The 24816-nt window shown below is 38.3% G+C and overlaps 1 protein-coding gene across 1 annotated transcript in view; it reads left to right on the plus strand.

The window, feature by feature from the left end:
• The window catches only part of SLC10A7 (solute carrier family 10 member 7), a 273880-nt gene that overhangs the window by 71395 nt on the left and 177669 nt on the right, over positions 1-24816 (plus strand). Inside the window, exon 5 of the mRNA XM_004588132.3 lies at positions 8327-8365. Within this exon, the coding sequence (XP_004588189.2) occupies positions 8327-8365 (39 nt within the window). The remainder of the gene's footprint in view (positions 1-8326; positions 8366-24816) is intronic.

Raw genomic sequence — 24816 nt, forward strand, 5'->3', positions numbered from 1 at the left:
ATATTTGCTGCTAATATCATTAAGTTTTAGGATTATGAACCAGGAACACCTGAAGTTTTGTGGAACTGAAGCCACAATCTGAATGAATGATGTGAGCTGATAAATGTGTTTCTAGGAATATATTCAAGCAATTCTTTTTGGCTGTTGAGTCTGTTACTAGAAAAAAGAATCACCACCATTGTAAGCCCATGATATTTGATCCAAAATGCATACCAAGGAGAAAATCAAAGCAGCTGTGTTGCTGGGTTCTTTTTGCACCTCAAGAAAATTGATTTTGCCTTCCATCTCCTGCTCTGTGTGTGTTGTGAAAACGTTGATTGGTATGCAAGAACTATTGCATATTAGGCCAAGGCTTTAAAAGTGTTAAAAGGCATCGGGTTTGTCTTAAAAGGGTCAGTTTGTACATTAAACCATTTTTGTTGAACAGTGCAGATGTCCTTTTACTATTTCACACTAGGATTTTTTTTGGTATGCATTTTAATGGTTATTTAAGAGTCCCTGTGTGCTTAGGAATCTGAATGTATGTGCCTTTTTTTTTTTTTTTTTGTAAAGCCTCAGCACAATGTAGGTTACTCCATCAATACCATCAAATGACTGGGAGCTGTAGTTGGAACAATATGTAAAAATACAGCTTGTGAAAGATTTCCTTTATTAACTGTCATCATGTGCAGAATATATGTTCAAATAAACGTTGTGTAATAACTAAATTTGAGATTAATAGGCCCCTTAAGAAACAGAGAAGTCATTCAGAATAGTCAGTGAAAAATAGGCTGTAGGACTGTAACATGCACATATTGTCCTGCTTACGTGCTCTCTCTGGTGTCATTCCCATTTATCACTGTCGGCCAGCTCCGTTCTCATTAAAACACTCTTGCACAAAAGCAACTTAATTTTCTTAAGAGGAGACGACACCTGATTCGATTTAGCACCCAGGAACAGAAACTTGAATATATTTTTCCTCGCCTGAATTGAGATGAATAGTTATAAATAAAAATAGCAACCCCACGCTCACTTTAAGATTGAGGATATTAAATATTTTTTTCCACCAGTATCAGGAAATGGACCTGTAGAAATAGGCAGGGAAGGCAGCTCATTCTTGCAAAAGCAGCTGGATGTCAAACATTTGCTCTTCTCTTAGAGATACATAAATACAGATATAAACTTCTGCTCATTCATGTAAGATTTTTAACTTAAACAATTGGAGTGGCTGTTTGGAAGATAAATTTTAATGGCATATGTTCCAAAATCAATCTTTCTTAGATTAGCGGATGCTTTGTAGCAACACTGTAGTCTATATTTAGATTTCCTTGTAGAGGATAAATATTAGGTACTGGTTTTAAAACAATATTCTGCTCCATGAGCTATTGCTTGTTTAAAAATATTGCTACACATACAAGGTGGAATCAAATGAAAAGTGTCCTGTTAGTGTTCAACATGCAGTATAAACAAACATTTTAATTGATATCCTATGTATTTTCCTATGGTATGTTTCAGTAACAGAAATGTGATTAAAAAGTACATTTGTCTTAAGAGTTTACATATTGAAATTGATGGTAATTAAATAAGTACTGAAACTAGCAACTAAAGCACATACACAAAAATTATCATTGGCATTGAAAACGGAATAAACTTTCTTAATTTTTTAAGTTAAATTTTGCCTTGGTATGGCCCTTTACAAAATCCATTCAAGTAACAAGAAAACACTTTGGGTTTCCATATTCATTTGAAAACTGAAGATTGAATTGAGGCTTTGATATTTCAGTTTTTATGTGGTTATTCACACTGAACCTACACTTAGAAAGGAAAGAAGTATTAATGACAGTTCTCCTTCCTGTGAATCAGAGGTTGGTGTGATGTAAATTCACATAATTGAGGATCTTTTCCAGGATAAAGCAATTCAGCTTTGATCTCCAACAGTCATGACCAATAGTCTGTTTTCCTTTCCTTAGTATGCAGTGAAGTCATATGCGATGAGAGCAAGAGATGTTGCTAAAATAACCCCTACTACACTTGTGTAAATTTGCATTTCAGAAGTAAGACTTTGGATTTTTCCAGCCTGCCCAATTAGTCCTTTCTGATTGTCTTCTTTGTTTAGGAACATGATTGTGTCTGTAGACTTCAAGCGCTAGGGAACTGAACTAAGAGTGGCCTGAGCAATTAGGGACTTCTTTTTTCTCCTGCACCTTGGTGGCTAGATGGAGCTCAGGTGTTAGTTGTGTGGCCTAGGGTATTGGTGTGGCTGTTTTTGTGGTGTTCACATGAGGGCAAGGATGCTTCCACTGTAGTCAGGATATAAGGAGGAAAGGGGCCAGTCCCAAAAGCTAACCTTCATAAACTCCCATTGTCACACATGTATCCATTTACATCTCACCAGCCAAAACTGCATTGCATGGCAACCCTTAACATTTTCTTTTTTGTGTGTATACTGTTTGTTATCTGGAGGACAACAGTCTCCTTTTTTGAAAGCAAAAGGGTAGTTTCATATTTCCTTCTAAAAGCTTCAATGCTTTGTCTTCTACATCGAGATTTTTTGGCTGTATAGTATTTTTCTCTTTAGTTTGTGTAAAAAAGCCCATTGTTTCTCCTTCCCTTGCTGCTTGGCAATGGTGGCCTTGTTAGACACAGTGTTCTGTTCTGGCTCTCGATATTAAGCCCTCTTCAGTGGGGATTGTTTCGTCTGGGAATCCACTTTAGTCTGGGCTGAGGAAGTGGCCCCCGAAGGAGTTTTGCATTGACTGCTCTCAGAGCTTGAGGAGTTCCATTTGTTTTTGATCCATCTTGAATTTTCTTTTCTTTAAATTAATAATATTTGGAGTTTCTTGAGTTACCTGGGGAGTGTACACTGAGCCCTCACACTCACCTTGACATAGGTCTTCTTTCTTTCTTTTTTTAAAGATGTATTTATTTTTATTTGAAAGGCAGAGTTATAGATAGAGCAAGAGAGAATCTTCCATCTGCTGGTTCACTCCCAAATGACCCCAACAACCAGAACTAGGCCAATCCGAAGTCAGGAGCCAAGAGTTTTACCAAAGTCTCCCACATGGGTCCAGGGGTTCAAGTACTTGGGCCATCTTGTGCTGCATTCCCAGATGCATTAGCACGGAGCTGGATTGAAATTGGAGCAGAAACAAATAGAACTGGCACACATATGGGATGCTGGGTGCTGCAGATGAGGCTTAGCCTGCCATGCCACAGCTCCAGCTCTTGGTGTTCTTTCTCGACTTTGTGGGTAGAGTCTCTTTCTCTCAGAATTCATACACCATCTATGTTACACTAACAATGAAGACCTTTCATCTGTTAGGCCATATTATGAATACCCTCAATAGCCAATGCTATTGTAATAATTACAGGCTAAGCCAAAGCTGCCTATAGCTTCCATGTGAGCTATAGGAACCCAACTACTGTCTCCTAGGGTGTATATTACTAGGAAAATGGAAACTGAAGCAGAGCTGGGATTTATAACCAGCTGCACTGGTTGGTGAACTGCAAGAAGGCATCTGCATAAGGCAAAGGAGATGGCTATAAGACTGCCTCCATGTTGAAAGTTACTAGAGAACCATTCTCAAAGGTGAGGCTGGTGTTTGGTCTGGTGTTAGGATACCACTAGGGACAACAGCATCCTACACTAAGGGCCTGCGTGCAAGTCGCAGTCCTGCTGCTGATTACTGTTTCTAGGTGTTTGGGGCACTTGGACTGTGGATCGACAGATGGGAGATTTCTGTCCCTCAGCCATGTTCAGCAGGGCAATGAGTATGCTTGTCATGACAGAGGATCCTGAGACAATATTACAAAAATGCCTATAAGGTGAGACTGTCTGACTCCATGGGATGCACTTGTCCTACCCCAGCATGAAGAGGCTAGAAGTAGCAAATGTGATGAACTTTCAGAAAACAGTCAAACAAACTTCATCCCCATTGGTTTTACTTTAAATTTGCTTCATGCATCTATCTTTATATATGTTAAATATATAAGTATACTTTTTATGTTTAAAAATAAAGATCAGGTTGGGAATTTGAAGTGTTAGACTGTTTTGAGTTAGTTATTAAACTATAAGTTTATCCTAATTATGATATGTACAACTATTTTTTTTATAACTGAAAGTGACCAGAAAACCAGGAGCTCTAACAGGAGCAGGAAGGAGACAAGGGGCCAGACTAGGAGTATTTAAGAAGGCATTTCAGGTATGGATCCATCATTTTAAACTGTTGGATACAGAAATAATAATAACAATGGAATATTTTAAATGTGTAACTGAGTTAAAATTAAGAAGAACCAGTGGACAGATACTAGGCACAGAGGCTGGGACTATGATGGTGGCAGTGCCAACTGAGTTAAAATTAAGAAGAACCAGTGGACAGATACTAGGCACAGAGGCTGGGACTATGATGGTGGCAGTGCCGCTCTACATTGAGTCTGTGCTGCTCTCCTGTATACATAGTTTGGTCTTTAGGATGTGGGTCAGGGATATGCATTAGACAGGGTGGGACAGTCTTACCTTACAGGTACTACTAAAATGTGGGCCACAGTGATCTCTGTCATCACAAGTGTCCATGTTGGACTGGTAAGGAAAGGTTGTGTTGTCTTCTTCAATTCTTACCCTTGTTCCTACCAAGGCATCTTCTTGGTCTGTATAGAATACACCACAGCTTGCTCTAGCACCGAACAGAAGTACACCTTGTCTCATTATTCAGCCTTTCCTTTAGTCCTATCCTAGTGGTCACCTCTAGGCAGCCTCCTACTTGTTTTGTTTCTTGTTGGGGGATTTTAAATGATTTCTACCAGTTTCTGGTTCACTTATACAATGTCCCCATCTCTATCACTCCAATTCCAGAGAACACACCAATGGTATTTCCAAGATCTTTCATGGAGCACACCTTCCCTCTGTAGCAGCCTGTGCAGCAATGTCTAACAGGGGGCAGCAATGCTATGCATGCTGCTATGTGGTTTCTCTGATCTCCACCATGGATTCTTTTGCAGATATCGTCCCTATCCTGATTTGTGAGGCATCGTTCATCTGCTGGCTTGTTTCCCAAATGGGTAAAATGACTAGGGCTGGGCTGGTCCAAAGCCAGGAGCTTTTCACAGCTCTCCCACATAGGTTCAGGGGCCCAATGACCTGTATCATGTTCCACTGCTTTCCAGACAAATCCATAGAGTGCTAGATGGAAGTGAAGCAGTGGACAACCCATCTAGCACTGATATGGGATGTTGGCATGCAGACAGCAGCTTTACCCACTACACCACAGTGCTAACTTCATAGATGCTGTTTTGAAGATCATTTTCCTCATTGAAAATATCAGTCTGCCTTCATATGATTCAGTGTATGTATATATCATCATCTTCTAACAGTTGCCAAATGTTCCTTGGTAATTCTAGATGCTTTTTAAATTGCATTGCTATAGAACAGTTTTGAAAGCATTGTTGATGGCAGTCATTTATGTAACTATTTCATAATAGCAAATATTATGTATATCAAAAGATGTAAAGCAGAATGTGGTAGAAGAGGTTGTTATAATGGATGGAAGACTGAAATCCAGCTGTACTGTTACTGCAAATTTTTCGTTATGGTACCATCCCGTATTGGGTATGTTAGTCCTTGGATGTTGCCAAACACATGGAATCACCCATTAAGAATGAGGAGTTTGGACATGTCAGGGAATCCTGCTTATTCAGCAATTCAGATATGTAGCTGTTTAGGATGAGTTCATTAGATCCCTTTCTTATAAGACATTATATTGTATTGGTGGAGAAAGTCATCTTCCTAGGATCGTTTCAATTCTGTGTGACAAATGTCACATAGTACCTGATGAGTTCTGGAAAATGAAAGAAGTTAAACATTGTCAGAATGGAAGATTTAAGGTAGGAAGTGAGATAAAGACCTCATCATGTCGGACATGAAGCAATATGCGAAGGGACTGGAATTCTTCAAGTTAAAGGCATGCATGATTTTGTATGTCAATTAAATGATTTCTAAACATTTATCATTACCCTTTGAAACTCTGGAAGTCAGATTCTCTGAAACACTTCCATTGTAGATTTGAGATAGCTGCTAGCTTAGCTATTATTATTGAACACAACTTCCTTGGTCCAGTGTTTCTTCTCTTCTGGGATCAGAGAGTATAGCCCTGAACTTCCATCAACCAATTGACAAACTCATGGGCCCAACACAACAGCTCATAGGCTCGTCTTCCCCCTTCAATTGCCAGAATCCCATATAGGCACCATTTTATGTCGTGGCTGCTCCACTTCCCAGCCAGATCTCTGCTTAAGGCCTGAGAAAGCAGTAGAGGATGGCCCAAAGCCTTGGGACCCTATACCCAAAAGAGAGCCCCAGAAGAAACTCCTGGCTTTTGGCTTCAGGTTGGCCCACCTCTGGCTGTTGTGCCCACTTGGGGAGATGGAAGATCTTTCTGTCTCTTTTTCTCTGTATAGCTGCTTTTCCAATAAAATAAATAAGTCTTAAAAAAAATTAGCTCACTGCACAGGAGGATAGTGTAGTTGAATGAATTCATATCTGCACTGTCAGAAAACAACTAGGACTGAGTTGGCCTGCCGCATGCATCTTCGAGTACCCTATTACTCATATCTCATTACTGACATCACCCTCATTTTATCACATATAGGAACACAGCCAGTTCATAGAAGATACTCTGCTTCCATAAACTGGAAATTTGGTCTGGTGAATGCTTCTTGGTACTTATTAGACTTTTGGCTATTTTGATTTCTAATCATTCCCGATTTCATAAAATGCTAGGCCAAACCACTAGCTATCTGAGATAAGATCAGTGAAAAGCACTGGAAAGATATGAATTTTGAAGAGGGGAGCTCCGAGGGCAAAGGCTTCATTCCTTTACTAAAGAGAAAGAGACCCAATTTCAACACAAAATAGTATCTAGATATCACAATTATTTATGAGAAAATCCATTTTTATAAGAAAGCAGACAGTATTCTCTGTTGATCTCAGCACAATTCATTTATTTCTACCCTTTAATTTACTTTTCTCCTTACGAAAAACTTTTTCTTGGAGTTATTTACCATTGAACTCCAGGAAGACATGGTCACTATGTTACTGTAGTTGAAAATTGTCATCTGCAGTGTTTTGTTTAGCTGCGTCTTTGTTTCTCCCACTGCTTCCAGTACAACATGGAGCACCATATGCCATTGTCCCTGTCAAGAAGCAAAGGGTTGCCTGGTCTGGGCCTGTGCCTGTGTTTGTGCCACTGAGGAACTGTGGTCCAGTGCCATCTTTTATTGATAGGGCCAGCAAAGGAGAAATCTAATGAAATTATCAAGGCTCTGAATTAATTATGAACTGGAATAGGAGAGCTAAGCTCTCTGGAGCCAAGGATCTCATTACCCATTCACTCTCTTTGCGTCCTCTCCCGGAGCAGAAGGTGTTTTCAGCTACAGCTCTTAGCCTGGCTTTGGACTTTATTCAAACTTACTAAACTGACATCTTTTTATTACACTGTGGCTGCTAATGTCCATGATGATTAATTTCATTCTGCTCAGGATATGTAGGAGGTATAAATAGGTTTTCTTTATCACTCCATTTTGCCTTTATAATTTTTTCTTTTCATTGGCTTTCATCAAATTGGATTTTTATACGTTTTTCTCCTTTTGGGGTGATGGGAGAAGCTTTCAGGACTGTGGGTGTAGTTTCGTGGAATATAGTGATTAACATTAAGAACTGTATTACGTCTACTATGGGTACCATGGATATTTAGGTAAGCACAAAGTCAAATGTTTCTTCTTTGAATTCTGACATCAAGTCCAAGTTTTTTTGCTTGTTTCTGCCTTAGTGTGAAGGGTTAGCAGTAACTTTCCTGGTCTCCTCAGCACTGTTCGTACTTCCACTGTATCATATGGGGGTGACATATCTCACCCTGTGGTTGTAGTTCGAAGTGACTCACTAGCAGGGAACAATTAATGTTTGCCTTATAATACCATGTTTCATCCTCCAAGGAATGTAAACTTGTTTTGAGAAATAAATCAACTTCTGATTGTTCTAAGCCTAGTGGCAAAATCAATATCAACATGGTTTTGATTTACTATTGGTGACGATTCTTTGGGAACTGTCTTATAGATTCGAGGCATCTCCTGGCAAGCTAATCTGCCTGCTTTTGAGACTCATCATTTATGGTTTTCTAACCTACCGCTCATTCTTCTTAGTAAACTATAGGCCACTGTCAGTAAGCAGTGATTATTCTGCTTATAGAGTTACTATTTAAGATGCTGATTAATAGGGGTTGAAGGTGGGAATGAACTCCTTTGCTTTCCTATTCACTCTCAGTGAGTTATTCATCCTCATTTGTTTTCTCTATAGGCAGCTGCGATATTTAATTCAGCCTTCGGAAGTTTTTTGGTAAGTAAATATTACTTTTTCTACTATGATTTTTGCTGTGATATTGCTTGTATGAAATATTTAGTAAAAGCTTGGACTTCTTAATTCCTTGGTGAAAAGTTCTTGAATCTTTTCATTTGCTGTATTCATACCATGTAGAAAATCAGTTAATGAGGTGAATTTTCTCTTGTAACATTTTGGGAGTTCACATTTAATATCCCATGTAATACATTCAAGGAATCAATTAAAACACTGTGTGTCTCCTTATAGAGGTTCTGTCAATGTATCGATCATTTAATGAGGTCTTTTAGATTATTATTATTAGGTATCATGGGATGGAGGATTTTGAAAAGAAACATGACCCAGCTGGTCAGAAAGGAAATGCTAATTTCCTCGTTGACATGTCATTTATTTTGTACATTTCACTGTCAAAGAAGCTACTGTCTTAGGTCCTTCTGAGAAATTTATGTGAAAAAAATTTGAAATGAGGATGAAACTATTGAGTATTTTGTAAGAAAATTGTAATATGTTTTTGAGAACTATAAATTATGTGTAAAAAATTAAAGAAGTGCTTCAACTTTCATAAGTGATCAATATAAGAATCTTATTTTAGCATTTTTATTCATTATTTTAAAAACTGATTCCAAAAACTTCGTTTGTGTTGTAAAAAATAGAAAACATTATTAAGTTTTTTCTGCTAGTACTTTTATTTATATCCTAAAGCTTTGCTAAATTTGAAAACATAAATTAGGATATTTTTAGCTGCATAACGATTTACACATGAATGGTAAAATCACTGGGATCTCTTATTGTTATCTGTATTTACATACAGATAAAGGTATTAAACATTCTATTGCATATGATTAATTCTGTGTAGTGCGACACAGCTATTTATGTCATATAGCCTTACAGAGCTTTTAATATACAGCTTATTCAAAATACATATTTAGGAAACATTCTATTTTTAAAGAAGATGTGTGGCATTTTACTGTATTATTGTTGGGTTTTAGAAAACAGATGATAAAGGTTATTTAACAAAGATAATCTCTTATTCCACTTTTCTGTTCCATGTGTCCAGTTATTCTGTATGGTGTCACAGTTGTTTGGAAGAATAGAATAATATGTGTAAAATATGATGTTCGTGCAGGCTAGTTTTTTTGTATGGCTTGGAATCGTGCACATCCCCTATCAAAGCATGGCTTCCGACACTGGGTCCTTTGCTCTCTAAAATGTCTACATTAATAAAGAAAACAAAGCTAAGACAATTGCCTTTGGGTATTTGAAGCAAAATACTGTTGATTTGTTGGAAAACATTCTTTTTCAGCTTGATGGAGTCTGTGGTGATACCAATTCTGCTAGGCCTGATGGTGATAAGATCCAGTGGTAAAACTGGTTCTTAGGGTCCCTTAGGGTTTTTATTATGCTCTTCCATTTCTAAGAAGCCATGTACTCTCACTCTTTAGTCTTCTACTCTTCTTTTTTGTCTACTTTTTTATTACTGTAATTCAGTGAATCAATTGGAAGTATTTGTTGATCTCCTGTTACATGGAGGTGGTATGCTAGCAGCTGTACCGGATGCATAAAAATATGACATGGGTTCACTGGGCTGTGGAGAGGACACACAGAAAAAGAAATACAATGTGAAAATTACCAGGCTGTGTAAGAGATAATACTGGTACAGTAGGTGAATCTATAGGCCTGGTTGAAGTGATTCTATGAGCTTGGCTTTGAAGTCATGGTAAGGTTTAGCTAGTTTAGAAAAGAGGATGAAATGGTCTTAGTGATGACAGAGGGCAGAAGTGCTGGCTGGTTTTTGTTTGTTTGTTTTTCCTCCCCTTCTCCTCCTTTTATTTTTCTTCCTTTTTTCAGTTTCAAAGTTGAAAATTGCCAGAGAGTATCGGGATGAAACTCATTGAGCATGTTTTCCTCCAGTGTTGTGAGAGACATGGTTTTATTTCTTGTGGGTATCAATTAGGCTCAACATATTAAACAGGAGAAAAAATAATAGTAATGTGACCAGTACGGAATTTTATTTATTTGATAGCTCTGGAGAGATGCTGTCCAAGCACGGTGACTTTAGAGTGCTATCAAGTGTTGAGACTGCCGTTCTCTTCCACTGGCTATAGCATGTGGCTTACTTTCTTAAGATTGCCTCATAGTCCAAAGTAGCTGCAGGAGCTCCAGCGCAAAGAACTGGGTAGCAAAGCAAAATGGAAAGACGGGACAACAGAGCTCCCTAGAAGCTAAGTCCACTTTCTTTCAATAGCATTCCTGGAATTCTAGCACCATTCTTAAAACTAGTAACTGCCTGAAAGATTTAGTTATAGAGTCACACCTTGCTATATGGGAAATGTGACCTTTTATTAAGAGCTGAAAATTGAATTTCTGTTAGTAATGAAGAGGAGGAAAAGGGATATTAAAAGAGTGTTGTACAGTAATCATCACAGATAGCAAGAAAGAGATTAATCTCAGTTGAATGATGCAAGAAATTTTTTCAGAAGTGGTACGTCAGTTGCTTGGGGGAGGTTTGTTTTAGAGAAGAAAATTCCAAATCATTATTTCTATTTTTTTTTTTGTATTTAAAGGATGATATTTTTTTACAACTATTTGTGTTTTTTTCTTTATGCATGACAAATATTCACTCAATTACAATTTATGATTATGAGTACTAGTGTGATATCTGGAGTCAGACTGCCTCAGTTTGAATTCTCACTTAGCTAAAGAGGTGTTTGAAAATATGAATGTTCCTATATAAAGTGGAGGAATGATTATGCCTATAGAGTTGTGGTGAGAATTAAATGGGATAGTCTATATAAAAACTTTGTACAATGTGGTAGAAATAGCTTTGCGCTAAAGCTTAAACCTGGATTTTGGTGTAGGTTCGCCTGTGATTTGTGGGTATGCATGTGTTTGTGTACACACGCGCATGTGTGCTGATGGACATTCGTAAAATGCAAGCTGTAAAATATGCTAAGTCATAATTCTCTGATTATTATTGACCATTTCTTTTGTAAAACGAATCTGAAAGGGATATGTATTTCAGGTTGCCTTGAAACTGAATAAATGGCTTTTATTAGGATAGTTTTTGATGAAAAAACTCTGAGAGCACTATGTTGATTTTCAATTACTCTCTCTATATACCTTGTTTAATAATATCCCAGATTTAATTAAAACACAGTGTTTTTAAGAACTTGCTGTTCCATGAGATTTTTTTTTTTAGGTGTAGTTGGGTTGGTAATAGTTACTGATAGATGAATTCAATTTACATATATTTCAAATCAAGAGAATATTTTAAGTCATGCCATAGAGGATTGGTTTAAGTTAAGAAATTAGTGTCATTATCTTATCTAAATTTTCAGTTTATAATAATTGAGTGTAAATGATTTGAGATTCACATCTTGATATTTTAATAAAATTTGATAAGCAAACACTTTGAATAATAAAAAGCTATCAAAATTTATATTTCTGTGTGTATGCATACACACCCTATATGTTGCTTCTTTGTCAGAAGAGAACTTTTTACAAAATGAATATTGGCAACTTTTTTAAAAATTCCAACTTCAGAACATCTCTGTTGAAAATATTTTTTCACAATTGAATTTAGATCATATGATTTGTTAAAATTTTAGCATGCACAATCTGGAAGAAGCCAGTGTTTTCTGTGTCCCCAATAATTAATTAGAGGTTAAAGTTTAAAAGGAAAAGACAAAACTGTTAGATTTTTCAACCTGTTTTATTATTAAGTAAATCATGATCATAAAGGGAAAGCTAGTCACTAGCAAAGTAGAACATACAAAATGGAATTTCTAATAAATGTGCTATACATTAGAGCAATCAATGGCAACATACAAAGAGATCAATGTAATGCTAGGGTGTTGAAAAGAGTGTCGAGAATCTTCATGTAGGAATAAATGCCAGTGTGTGTCCCATGTGGCACTAAGGAAAGTAAAATAAAGACTAGATCATCGTTACTTATGGGCAGTAGCAATAACGGTCATAAAAGGGACATTAGGGCCCGGCAGCGTGGCCTAGCGGCTAAGGTCCTCGCCTTGAACACCCCGGGATCCCATATGGGCGCAGGTTCTAATCCCGGCAGCTCCACTTCCCATCCAGCTCCCTGCTTGTGGCCTGGGAAAGCAGTCAAGGACGGCCCAATGCACTGGGACCCTGCACCCGCGTGGGAGACCTGGAAGAGGTTCCTGGTTCCCGGCATCGGATTGGTGTGCACCGGCCCGTTGCAGCTCACTTGGGGAGTGAAACATCGGATGGAAGATCTTCCCCTCTGTCTCTCCTCCTCTCGGTATATCCGGCTTTCCAATAATAATAATAATAAAAAATCTTTAAAAAAAGGGACATTAACAATGTCAGGTGATTATAAACAATCAGTCTCTTATGGATGATTGATGAATTGCATCACAAGATCTTATTACAAAAAGTATAAATAACTAGGAAGTGCAAAAGGATAAAATTCACAGGTAAAAGCCTTAGATTTGACATCATATTACTGTAAATTGAAATAGGAAAGAGTCATTCCCTGAAATGTTGTGCAAAACTCCCCCAAGCCATGTTAGCATTGAGCCTCATCAGGGCACAGTCTCTTACAATTAGATATATTAGATATATGTCTACCTGCATTCTTTTGCAGAATTGCATTCTGTTGACTTTCCTTGATTCCTGGAATTCTGTTCTTTGTTATACCTTTCAATTGTGGGGTTATATGTATTTATTTATTTTCTTCTTTGTTGTTGTTTTGTATTTTTAATGGCTGTTATATCAGAGCAAACATATGATAACTGACCTTTTGGGATTGGCTCATCTCCCTTAGCATAATGGTCTCCAGTTTGGCCCATTTTGTCACAAACAGTTGTATTTCTTTCTTTTTTTTTAAGAGCTGTGTGGTATTCCATAGAGTAGATGAACCACAGTTTCTTTATCCAGTCTTTTGTTAACGGGCATTTAAGTTGCTTCCATGTTTTTGCAATTATTGATGCACATTCTTAACGCTTTGTAGTTTTTCTGATAGGGATCTTCCACATCTTTAGTTAGATTTATTCTCAGGTATTTTGTTTTCTTTTCTGTTATTCTGAAGGGTACCATGCTGGTTAGTTCTTTTTTAGCCTTGGAATTGTTTGCATGCACTAGGGCTATTGATTTGTGTTCATTTATTTTGTACTCTGCCACTTTACCAAACTCTCATGTAATTCTAGCAGTCTCTTTATTGAGACAAAAAAGTAGTTTTAATGTAACATTTAGTTCCACCTTATAGAATTCTATTTCAAGATCCTTGTATCCCTAAGTGCTTGACAAAACCAGGATCTTACGTGGCCCATTATGAGTTTTGAATTTTGAAATTTAACTGTTTTTATTTATTTGAATGGTAGAGAAACAATGAAACCAAAACAGACATTGTCCTTCTGCTGATTCACCTGCCTGCCTCCGCTCTCTGCTCCTCAAATGCATGTAACAGCCAAGGCTGGGACAGGCTGAGGCCAGGAGCCTGAATGGTCTCCCACATGGGTGTCAGAGCACCAACTACTGGAGTCATCATTTCAGCCTCCTCGGCTGTGCATTTGCAATGAGCTGGTATTAGAAGCAGTGCTGGGACTGTAAGGCAGGTACTTGGATATGGGATGTGGGCACCCCCTGGTATCTTTCTGCTATGTCCAGTACCTGCATTATATTATGTGACTTATATTCAGATAAGATAACTGAGAGCTGGTCCCACATTTACTGAGTGGAAACCATCATTATGGCATGTGTTTCATTCAGTTTTCTTATGGGACAAATGAACATCCTAAGTGAGGACATAAACTTTGTTATGGTTCAGTCAGCAGCTTGCAGCACAACAGGAAGACAGAGAAAAAGCCAATCCATATATACTCAGAGCCAAGGCACTTGTATAGATACTGAAAGAAAAATACAAATCTGAGAACTGAATCAGTAGCAGCTGAATGTTTGCAAAAAAAGAAAGATGGAAACTGCCTTCAATGCAGTGTTTTCTATCTGTTGAGGCATGATTATGACTATTTCAAGAAGATGAAAGTTAAATAAGATTCACTTAGAAATTTTTTTGTTTGTTTTAAATTTTAATTTTGATTATATTTACATAGTTGATTAGGGGTGGAAGGGTTCATGATTAGAGGAAAGCAGGTGAGATCATTGTTTCCAAATTTTCCTTTTGTTCTTGCTGTTCTGGAGGAAGGGGGGAGATAAAGGGAAAAGCCGCACCCTGCCTCCCAACAGCCTCCGTTCCTGGGGATAGGGAACAGTCACCTGATGTCATCCCAGGGTCCTGATGTGAAACATGCTCTAAGGCTTCTGGGCAAGTTGTTCCAATAGTTCTGAAATGCTATCAGTCTCGCCACTCCAAGGATGAGGAAATCCTTCAAGGATCATTGATTGACACAGTCCAACTTAGAGTCTCTATTCACTCAGATATTTGCTGTTCCTGCTTGGCTGGGTAGTTGACCAATTTATTCTGCCCTCCTTCCTCTGTTATGGTACTAGATGTTCTCTGCAGGCCCCAGCGAACTTACATGTCCATTATGTGCATCTGGTACGGTGTCCGCAGCTCCATCTAAGTCACTGAAGAGGCCCAGTTCTGACACATGCCTTCCACGATCAGATCATAGCTCCTACGATTCTCCCCAAGATTGGAACTCTGAGTCCAGCCGTTCATTTGCAGGGATCTCCAAAATACTTCCTCTGAAGTGATTCCAGACCTTACTGTTGTGTATGCTTTCCAGTACAGGGTCTGGCTCAGTCTGTTGCCCACTTCAGCCTATGCACACACTGGTAGTTGTAATTATTGGTTCCGTCTCCAGCCTCATCTCTTATGTAAACCAGTAGATGCTGTGGCTAAGCCCAATCCTGCCCACCACACACTTTGCCCTTACAACTGTGGGTGGTGGTTGACAGTGGTCCATGTTAACTAGCTCAGCTCCAGTCTCCCACTTGAGCAGGTGCATCAGTCCGACCCAGAAAGGTCCTCTGTCTCTCCCTGTCCAAACCACTCAGTCTCAGTCCCCTTGCTTACTGCCATTACAGTGACCTTTTCAGTGGAAATTCCACAGCAGTAATTCCTTACCTGAAACATACTCCCTCATAGTCCTTCCTCTCTCACGTCTCCATATCCCCTTCCGTGAGCAATCCATATGCCCTGTGCCTGGGAGCACATGCTTCCCCCAGCCTGGTCTGCTCAAGCCCAGTCTTCTGGTTGAATGACATGCTCAGCCTGCCTAACTGGAGACCCAAGATCATAGACGAGTTTCCAGACCCAGTTCTCTGGTGCACGTGCTATCTGGGATCTTACCTCTCCCCTTGCCTGGGATACAAGTGCATGCAGGAGACCCCAGGCATGGCCCATGGGCACACACCATGCTAGCCTGGCACCTTTCCCCAGCCCCACCTGCCCTTGAGACTGAAGCATATGTGCCATCTCAGGCCCACTCCAATAACCCCCAGTGCGAGTCCCCAGAGCCCAGAGCTCATGGAAGACAGAGAATCCGTTGGTGGCTCCAGCTCCACCAAACCACTTTTAAAATTTAAATGTATTTTAAACTTCAAACTGAGTTTATATATAAAAACTGTCTAAGAACAAATAGTTACAGAAATTAAACCTAATGGAAAGAAGCTACTATTGGTTTGTGGTTAAAATCTGCTGCCTACACAAGGCTCTGAGTTTGTGCAGAACTTGCCCTTTGATAAAAGGCGACAATAGCAATGGTAGCAATCCCATGTGAGAAGAGAAGTACTTATTCTCACTACATATGTTTAAGGTCATCTTGCTTTGACTTGTTAGAATCTGGCAAAGGTTATTCTGTGAGATTATCAACTGCTTCATCTAAGAGGTGAGTTGAAAACTTTTCTGATAGATTGATGAGGTGATGAATATGTTAATTAGCTGGATTGACTCTTTTTACAATGTATATGCAAAGAGCAAATAGCTCACTCTACTCCATAAATACACATAACTATTTGACAATTAGAAAGGAAATACATTTTTAAAAGTTAAAAGTATACATGTGTAAACACACACACACACACACACAACGTTTAGGAAGTCAAATGAGGTAATCTCTAGGATCTGGGACTCACCCAGGTAGTCTGAACATTTTCATGTTGAAAAGAATATTTTCTACATAGCAGCTGTCCAGAAAAGCAATTTGTACTTGTTAAAAATATATTAGGGTGCATACTGTGAGGAAGCCCTGTGTTTGCTGCATTAAGAACTGTGTCTAAAACGAACTGTATATGATACACTCATTGTAAATTGTTACAATGTCTTTGTTACTTAATACAAATGTATGGAATTTTTACTCCATTTTGGCAGCATAATACTGTATGCTGTCTGACAGAACTTGTGTGGTAAGTAAATGCATTAGTCACACTGACCATTTTTCTTGCAAATTTGTGACATAGATTTAATTATAGGAATGACCAGAACTTACAAATCTAATTTTGGTGGAGGCTGAGGCAAATGTTTTTTTTTTTTTTATTTTAATAATGATGGATTTTTTAAAGCAATGATTTCATTACTATTTAAAGAAATCTACTGGTGTAGAAGTAGCCAATTGACTGGAGTTATTTTATTACCCTTTAACAAATGCCATGTGCTTTCATTTTTATTTTTATTAATTTTTAAAATATCATCATTGCTAAACTGGAAGTACATTTGCTCTTGTACCCATTTTGGTGAAAATAAATGCATATAAGCTATTTTGGATCAGGATGCTTATAGCAGGCTCCCGAAGAAAAATGATGTCGGCAGTTGATTAAAACCAAGATTAAATTTCCAAGATTTGAATCCAGTCCACTACAGAACTCCTTAGGTTAGGGTCTTTACTGCAAGTTGCCCACTGTTGTGAATTGATAGTAAAGCACCCAAGAGTTCTTATTTCTCTGCTTCTGTTTCTCTGAACTAAAATTTTACCAGGATTAATCTATTTACTGATCTAAATATCAGCCAGTTAAGCTTCTTGCCTTCATCTGCTTTGCTTTACGAGTCCTCAAGTCCCAGTTAGAGATGGGTGTCTGGGTGACTGGGGAAATTGTGCTAAATATTTGCATAACACTCATAAAGATTATGATTATTTATTCATTTGAAAGGCTGAGTGACAGAGAAAGTAAGGTAGAGATAGAGAACTAGCTTTCATGTGCTGATTAGCTATTCAAATGGCCTCTATGGCCAGGGCTGTGGGGAGTGGGGTGCTGAAGCCGCTGTGGGATTGATAGGGGCCGTCACAAGATGGCGGCTGGTCCAGGGCCGGGAGGCAGAGTTGGTCTCGCCAGCAGTTAAACAGGAAGTCACAGGGATAGGCCAATGCCCTCACTGTGATTACTGGCTTATCACGTAGTGCCAAGTAGACCCATGGGGAGAAGTGATTGGTGAAGAACGATATGAAAGTAGTCGGTAAAAGCTAGGCGAACGGACAACAACCACAACGAAGACGACGACAACGAGAAAGACTGGGACAAAAGACGGAGAGACTACGACAGGACGAGAAGAAGGACAGGCGGGAAGAAGGGTGCCGGAGACAAAGTGGATGGGGGATACAGACAGAAGCAGTAAAAGCAGTATGGAGAGATGGGGACAGGAATGGAGAAATGCAGCAGAAAGTACGGGAAGAAATATGGGAAGAAGGGTGGTGGAAAGAGGGCTGGAGAAGCAGGGAGGAAAGCTTAGACCAATGGGGACAGGAGCAGCGGAGATAAGGATTTAAACGCAGCCGCTTTTGGCAGTGAGGGGTCCGGTTGTGGTTTCGGCTTTTCCCGGACCCTAAAGAGCGTGCAACATCTTTTTAGTGTCACTGCTGGGTGGCAACACAGGGCTGTACCAGGCTGAAACCAGGAGCCATGACTCCATCATGTATTTCACATGCGACACGGGTCCTTGGATCACACTCCATTGTTTCCCTGCCACCTTAGCAGGGGACTGAATTGGAAGTGGGGCAACTGAAACTTGAACCAGCAATCCACTACGGGATGCCTGTGTTGCAATAGTAGCTTAACCTACTACACCGAAGTGCCAGCCCCTTCCTAGAGCTTCTTGTAATTTCTTTTCTGTTATTATTGTACTTCATGGATTCAAAGCCTACTGCCATTCAAAAACTAAATCAGCGTATGTAGACAGAAACAGGAGGGAAACTGAAGATTCCTAAACCTCAAACCCCTCTAGGGACTTGGGCTCTCAAGCATGCATCTGTCACTTTTTAAAACAACATTCTGTGTTTTGAAAATGGCAGATTGTCATTTGAAATAAAAATAAAATCAATTTGATTTTTATCTTTTATCTTTGCTGTTTGATACCACATTGATTTTTTGAATGAAACGTTTGTGGACTTCCTACTATGTCCTGGGCTAGCTTCTGGAATAGATAGATTGATTGATTGAGGATAGATACATTGATTGATGATAGATCTAAACTTGTATAAGGATAGATATAAAAGAGTTGCATATGTATGTAAAATTCTTGTCCTCAAGTAGCTTAAAGTCTCAGGATTCAAACGATGTCTTTCACAATGTGATTCCACAGCTATCTTGATTCTGAATTGCACCCAGATGATGTGGTGCTGCAGCTTGAGGACTCTTTGCTTTAGTTAAAAGACCTTAAGTAAAGTAGCAGATTATCATCTCAATTACAAACCAAAAAACAAAACAAACAACCAAACTAACCAAAAACCCTACTATGTTTGTTGCATCGATTTGCCAGTTGATGGAGTTTGGGTTTTTTCCTCCATTTGATGATGGTGAATAAAGTTGCTATGTTTAACTGTGTGCAAATTTGTATCAGTGTATTAGTTCATTTCTTTGTTAAATCATGGGGGAAACATTAAGAAACCACCATCTTGTTTTCCAAAGTAATTGCACCATTTAGCATTCCTCAGAAAGTATGTATAAAGGATCCAGTTGTTCTATATGCTTACCAGCCCTTGACATTAGCTCTGCTTCCCTCTCTGTCTCTCATATATATATATATATATATATATATATTCACATATTTATACACACACACATATATATATACATATCTACATATGTTTTATTTCTAGCCATTGTATTGGTGTATGGTGTGTTATCACAGTGTGGTGGTTCAGCTAAAGTCTTCACCTCGAACGCGCCGGGATCCCATATGGGTGCCAGTTCTGATCCTGGCAGCTCCACTTCCCATCCAGCTCCCTGCTTGTGGCCTGGGAAGGCAGTCGAGGACAGCCCAAAGCTTTGGGATCCTGCACCCATGTGAAAGACCCGGAAGAGCTCCTGATTACTGGCTTCGGATTGGCTCAGTTCCAGCAGTTGCGGTCACTTGGGGAGTGAATCATCGGACGGAAGATCTTCCTCTCTGTCTCTCCTCTCTGTATATCTGACTTTGTAATAAAAATAAATAAAATCTCTAAAAAAAATTTCTATGGAAAGAAATTGAAAGAACAAAAATGCTCTCTCAAGTGGTGTGAGTGGGGGAAAAAAAACAAACCTCTACAGAACAGTTACTATTCACTCACGTCTGGAAAGGATCACCAGCACCAACTACGGACACCCTTCGCACTGACCAGTGCCAGGGCAGGCCTACCCTGTGTGGGCTCCACCTTATGTGACACACAGATTGAGGGATCTGAAACAGGCAGCTTTCCCCAAGAAGTATGGACAGGCCCAGAGCACGTCACTCAACAGGCTGGCTGGCTGCGTGTGGAGGACATGCCTAACGACAGGTGCACTTGGTCGCTATCATGCCTTCATACTCTTTGCAGGCAATCGAGCTGTCAGGCTTGATGGTCAGGACACTCAGGGGGCTGTATTTGGCGGTGACACATGACAGTCTTGGCACCGAGGAGTCTGGCTTCTCATAGATGATGTTCTGCACCATTGTGTGGACCGGGGAGCTGCAGCAATGCCACTTCTTCACAGTGACTTTTGAAGAGCAGAAGTTTTCAGTTTGTATGAAATTAATTGTTTTCTTTTATGAGTCATGCTATTGTATCATAGCTAACAAATCCTTGCTTTACTAAAAGTAATATCTATTTTTCTCATGTTTTTTTCTATAAGCTTTAATTTTTTGTTTTGCAATTATTTTATAGTCCATTTTGAGTTAATGTTTGTATTTGTAAAATGAGTTGTCAGTCTTTTCATATGGTTGTAGAAGTGTGAAGTTTTTATGTCTGTTCAATTTATCCATGTTTTCCTTTATGGACATTTCCATTGACTTTGTACATATAAAGCCCTTTCCTGAAACAATGTGAAATAAAAATTCTTGTGTCTTTTATTTTAGTTCTATAGTCATATACATATACATGGAAAACTCAAACTTATCAACTGGTTTTAAACAGAGTACAAATAAGAGTTTGAAAGCAGTTCGCCAGTGGATCATTGGTTTAACAAGTCAGTGTCTGTGGTTTCTCCTGCTGGTGTTTTTCCCCGTAAATCTAGTCTAGATGCATTATTTTTGCATCTGCATAGTGATGTATATGCTTGTCCCAGAAAATAATTGGATCGGTATTCATGACTGTTACAAATTGTTTCTCTACCTTAGGATATCACACATGACATTAATATAATTACTTAACATAAAATTGTTTGTTCAAAATGTAAAGTGGGAATGCATATTGAAGAGAGACTGAAAATTGTAGGAACCTCATTTTGATCTCTACCAATTTAATTTGAAATATTCACAGCAAAATGTTCTGTTTGGAGGATTATAGACTAAGGTGAATTGCTCTCTTTGTAACACTTGCAGATAATAGAGGACTTAAGAAATAGCATTTATCATTTTTAAAAGGATGGAGCCATGAAATTTTAACTTTTGGTAATTATACAGACTGGTTGGGGGAAAAGGCCTAGTGATTTGAATCTGATATCTCGGAAATTAGAGAAAGCATCACTGCTCTTCAGAATTGCTTGAATATTAATATTTTATCTAGTGATTAATATCAGTGTCAATAGTTATAATCTGAGCTTAAAGTTTATACATTTTCCTTCTTTATTGCCAGCATCACACAATTCTTTAGTTTTCCTGAGTAATGTTTTTAGGGCATTATCTATAAGAAGTAGAGTAATTAGGTTAGAAAGTCTTCTTACACAGTTACTATATAAAAATGTTTGGTTTACTTGGTCAAGATTGGTGTTTCATATTATTATTATTATTCAGGTGATTTTCTTGTAAGTAGTTATTTTCTAAAGTGCTCCCAAGTTATCACTACAGAAGCTTAAACTGATATTGATATGGATCCATTTAGAAAGAAAATGCTTGTTAACATTACTGTGCATTTGCTTTCTGAGAAGCAAGGTGATACAGCCTACCTTCCACATTATGTTGTAAGATAAATTATCATCTTATGTTACTTTCACATGCCACTTCCATGCCCTTTTGTTTTCACTGATTCTTAATTGCCCATCACATAAATTAGCCATGGTGGTGGCCCCATCGTCTCTCTCTGTTCAGCACTTCTCGTCCCAAGAATAAATGTTGATCTCTCTTCCACCTCCTCTTCACTAGTATTTGATCATTTTCCTGTTCCCACCCCTCCCTGCACTCCCTACATCCTCCCTGTAGTCCTAGCCATCCTGAAAAGATTGTTGCAGAAGTAATGCCTCCAACTTTTCTTCTTCGATTTTTTAGCTTTTGGAATAACCGTGCATTGAAGTAAGTAGGATAGTATAATGAGTTTAAAATTCTGACCTTATTTTCCTGTCCCTCATTAGGCTGCTTTCTTTTTTTTTTTTTACAGAAAATTTATCTTCAGACATATTATATGATTTATTACTTATTATGTTCATTGTCTATCTTCCCTTGTTCAAATGAAAGCATGCTTTGTTGATTTCACTCGTTCATCAACAGTACCTATAATACTTGGTGCAAAGTAAGCGCTCAGAAAATATTTGTGAAATAAATAAATATGACTCATGCTATAAATGCTACTATAGTTTCTTATACCTAATATTATAAAATATATTGTATCTGGTATACACTTAAAATGTTTGCTAATTGCTACAGTTGTATTGTGAATTGGCTAGATCATTGTCCCAGCATCACTTTAATTCATCATCATTTATCTACAAATATTTCTTTTCTGTGTTAAAGTGGTTTTAAATTGTGTGCTTTTAAATATCAATAAAACATATGCTGCAGCTATAAGAAATTTGCATTGCTTTATATTCAGTGTTGATTTAGAAAAAAGAAGTGGAAACTCATTTCCATACCTAAATTTAATTTGGGTGGTTTGACAAGTTTTCCTCTTACTATAACTCATGTGAGGTAGATTGGGGAAGATTATCCCTATGTAATGCATCACCGACACATAGACTTTTTCATTAAAATTTTTGATTGCAAATATCTGAAAGTTTCCCATGAAAATTACTATAAGCATGATTTTTACATTCCTTAAAATAACTAGAGATTTATAAATAAGTGATATAATAAGTGATGGTCATTCTGCAGCTTTTTACACAATACTTACACTTTTAGTATTAAAGAAAGTAGCTTTTCTTTAAAGTTTATTTTTCTTTAAAAAAGATTTCTTTCTTTATTTGAAAGACAGTTACACAAAGAGGTACTGAGACAGAGAAGCATCTTCTGTCAGCTGGTTCATTCTCAAGATGGCTTGAAGGGCTGGCGCTCAGCCAGGCTGAAGCTAGGGTCTTGAAGCTCTGTGTGTCCCTTGTGCGTGGCGGGAGCCCAGCACTTGAGCTATCATCCAGTGCTCACCCAAGCACATTAGCAGGAGGCTGAATAAAAATGGAGTATCTGGGACTCAGACCTGAACACCCTTAAGGGATGCAGGCATCACAGATGATAGCTAAACCTACTGCATTACAATGCCAGCACCTGAAGTTGATTCTTTAATAATTTTTTAAAAAGGTAACATAATTAAATTGACAAATAAAAGCTGAATCTTCAGACAGTGCTCAGAAAGGAACTGTATAGTATACCTAAGAAGATCTAAAATTAGTAGGTCTAAAACATTGTTTAAACCCAATTTCATGGCGTGTGAAAATGAAGTCAAACTCATATCTGAGAAGTATTAGGAGTACTTAGGAAACAGAAGAGGAAGGGTGCAGCTCAGCAATAATGAGGAACCAGATAACTGGAATTTGCAGTGTGGTGTGACAACATGTGAAAGCTAACACCGTTCATCCGGAGAGCCATCACATTATAGTCCCCTGCACTTGAGTTGCATACATTCAAAGTTTACTAACTTTGGTCTTAGTAACCTGTCAGAGGCTAATATTTGTTGCAAAAAGGGATATAGAAATTAATGTTGATGTCAGTGGGGCTAGGGGAGCTTTGGGAGATAAGATGTATCTCCAAATAATGGAGAAAGAAAAGATAGACTTTTAATTTTTAGTTCTTTTATATTTCAAAAAGATTTATTTTATTTTTACTTGACTAGCAGTTCCAGAGAAGAGAGACAGTGAAAGAAGTCTTCTGGTCACCTTTTCACTCCCCAAACGGGAGGGAGTTTTCTATAGAATTTTGGACCTATATCTCAATGTAGTTTCAAGTCAAACAGTTGTTGAGGTCAAAAGATTACATTTTCAGTTCTTACAAAAATGCATAAAAACTCCCTCCAGTACAGAAGAGTGATTATAAATAATAAACAAAAACAAGGTGTCAAGCATGTGATGGTAGAAAGGATCCAGATTAGGAAGAACACTGCTCTTGCCATGGATCGGTACCAAGCTTCGCGGTGTGGTTTTCTGAGGTGCACTGAATAGTGGCATCATGAGCTCCTGAAAGAGTCATCTCAACATTCCTTAGTCCTGACACATACCTTTTTCTCACATCTGACCTTTTTTCTGATTCTGTCCACCTGATACCATAATTAATATGTTTTCTTGAGATAGAAATATTTTAAATGCATGGAAATCTTATATATATTCATTTTCCCAGATATTGATAAATTCCCTCTTTTTGTATGGGAACCATAAATAATGGATCACCTAATATCTCTAATTGTTATATATGTTTAAAAAGACAAACCAAACTGGAATTTTTTTTCCTTGTAGTAAGAGAACTTGAATGTAGTCCTTAAAGAAATTGTTCTCACTGTGCTGGAAATAACTCTTTATAATGGCTGAGTAGTATTCCATGGAGTAGATGTACCACATTTTTTTCTTTAAGTTTTATTTTTTAATAATGGTTACATGGTTGATCAGTGTGGGAAGGATCAAAGTTTAGGGAAAATTGGGTGAACTCATTGCTTCCAAATTTGCTATTTCTTCTTTTTGTTTACGGGGGAAGGGGAGAGACAAAGAGGGAAGCCACTCATGACTTTCCACACGTCTCAGTACAGTACCCAGAGATGAGGAACTGCCACCTCATATCAACCCAGAGTCTCAATGTGTACATATTCCTAGGGTTCTGTTCAAGTAGTTTGGATAGTTCTGAAATGCTGCTATTTTCACTGATCCGAGGATGATGTCACCCTCCCAATGTCCATTGGCTCCATTCACTGAGGTTTTTTGCTGTCTTGGTTTGT

This window comes from Ochotona princeps, chromosome 7 (assembly GCF_030435755.1).
Source record: "Ochotona princeps isolate mOchPri1 chromosome 7, mOchPri1.hap1, whole genome shotgun sequence".
Taxonomy (NCBI): domain Eukaryota; kingdom Metazoa; phylum Chordata; class Mammalia; order Lagomorpha; family Ochotonidae; genus Ochotona; species Ochotona princeps.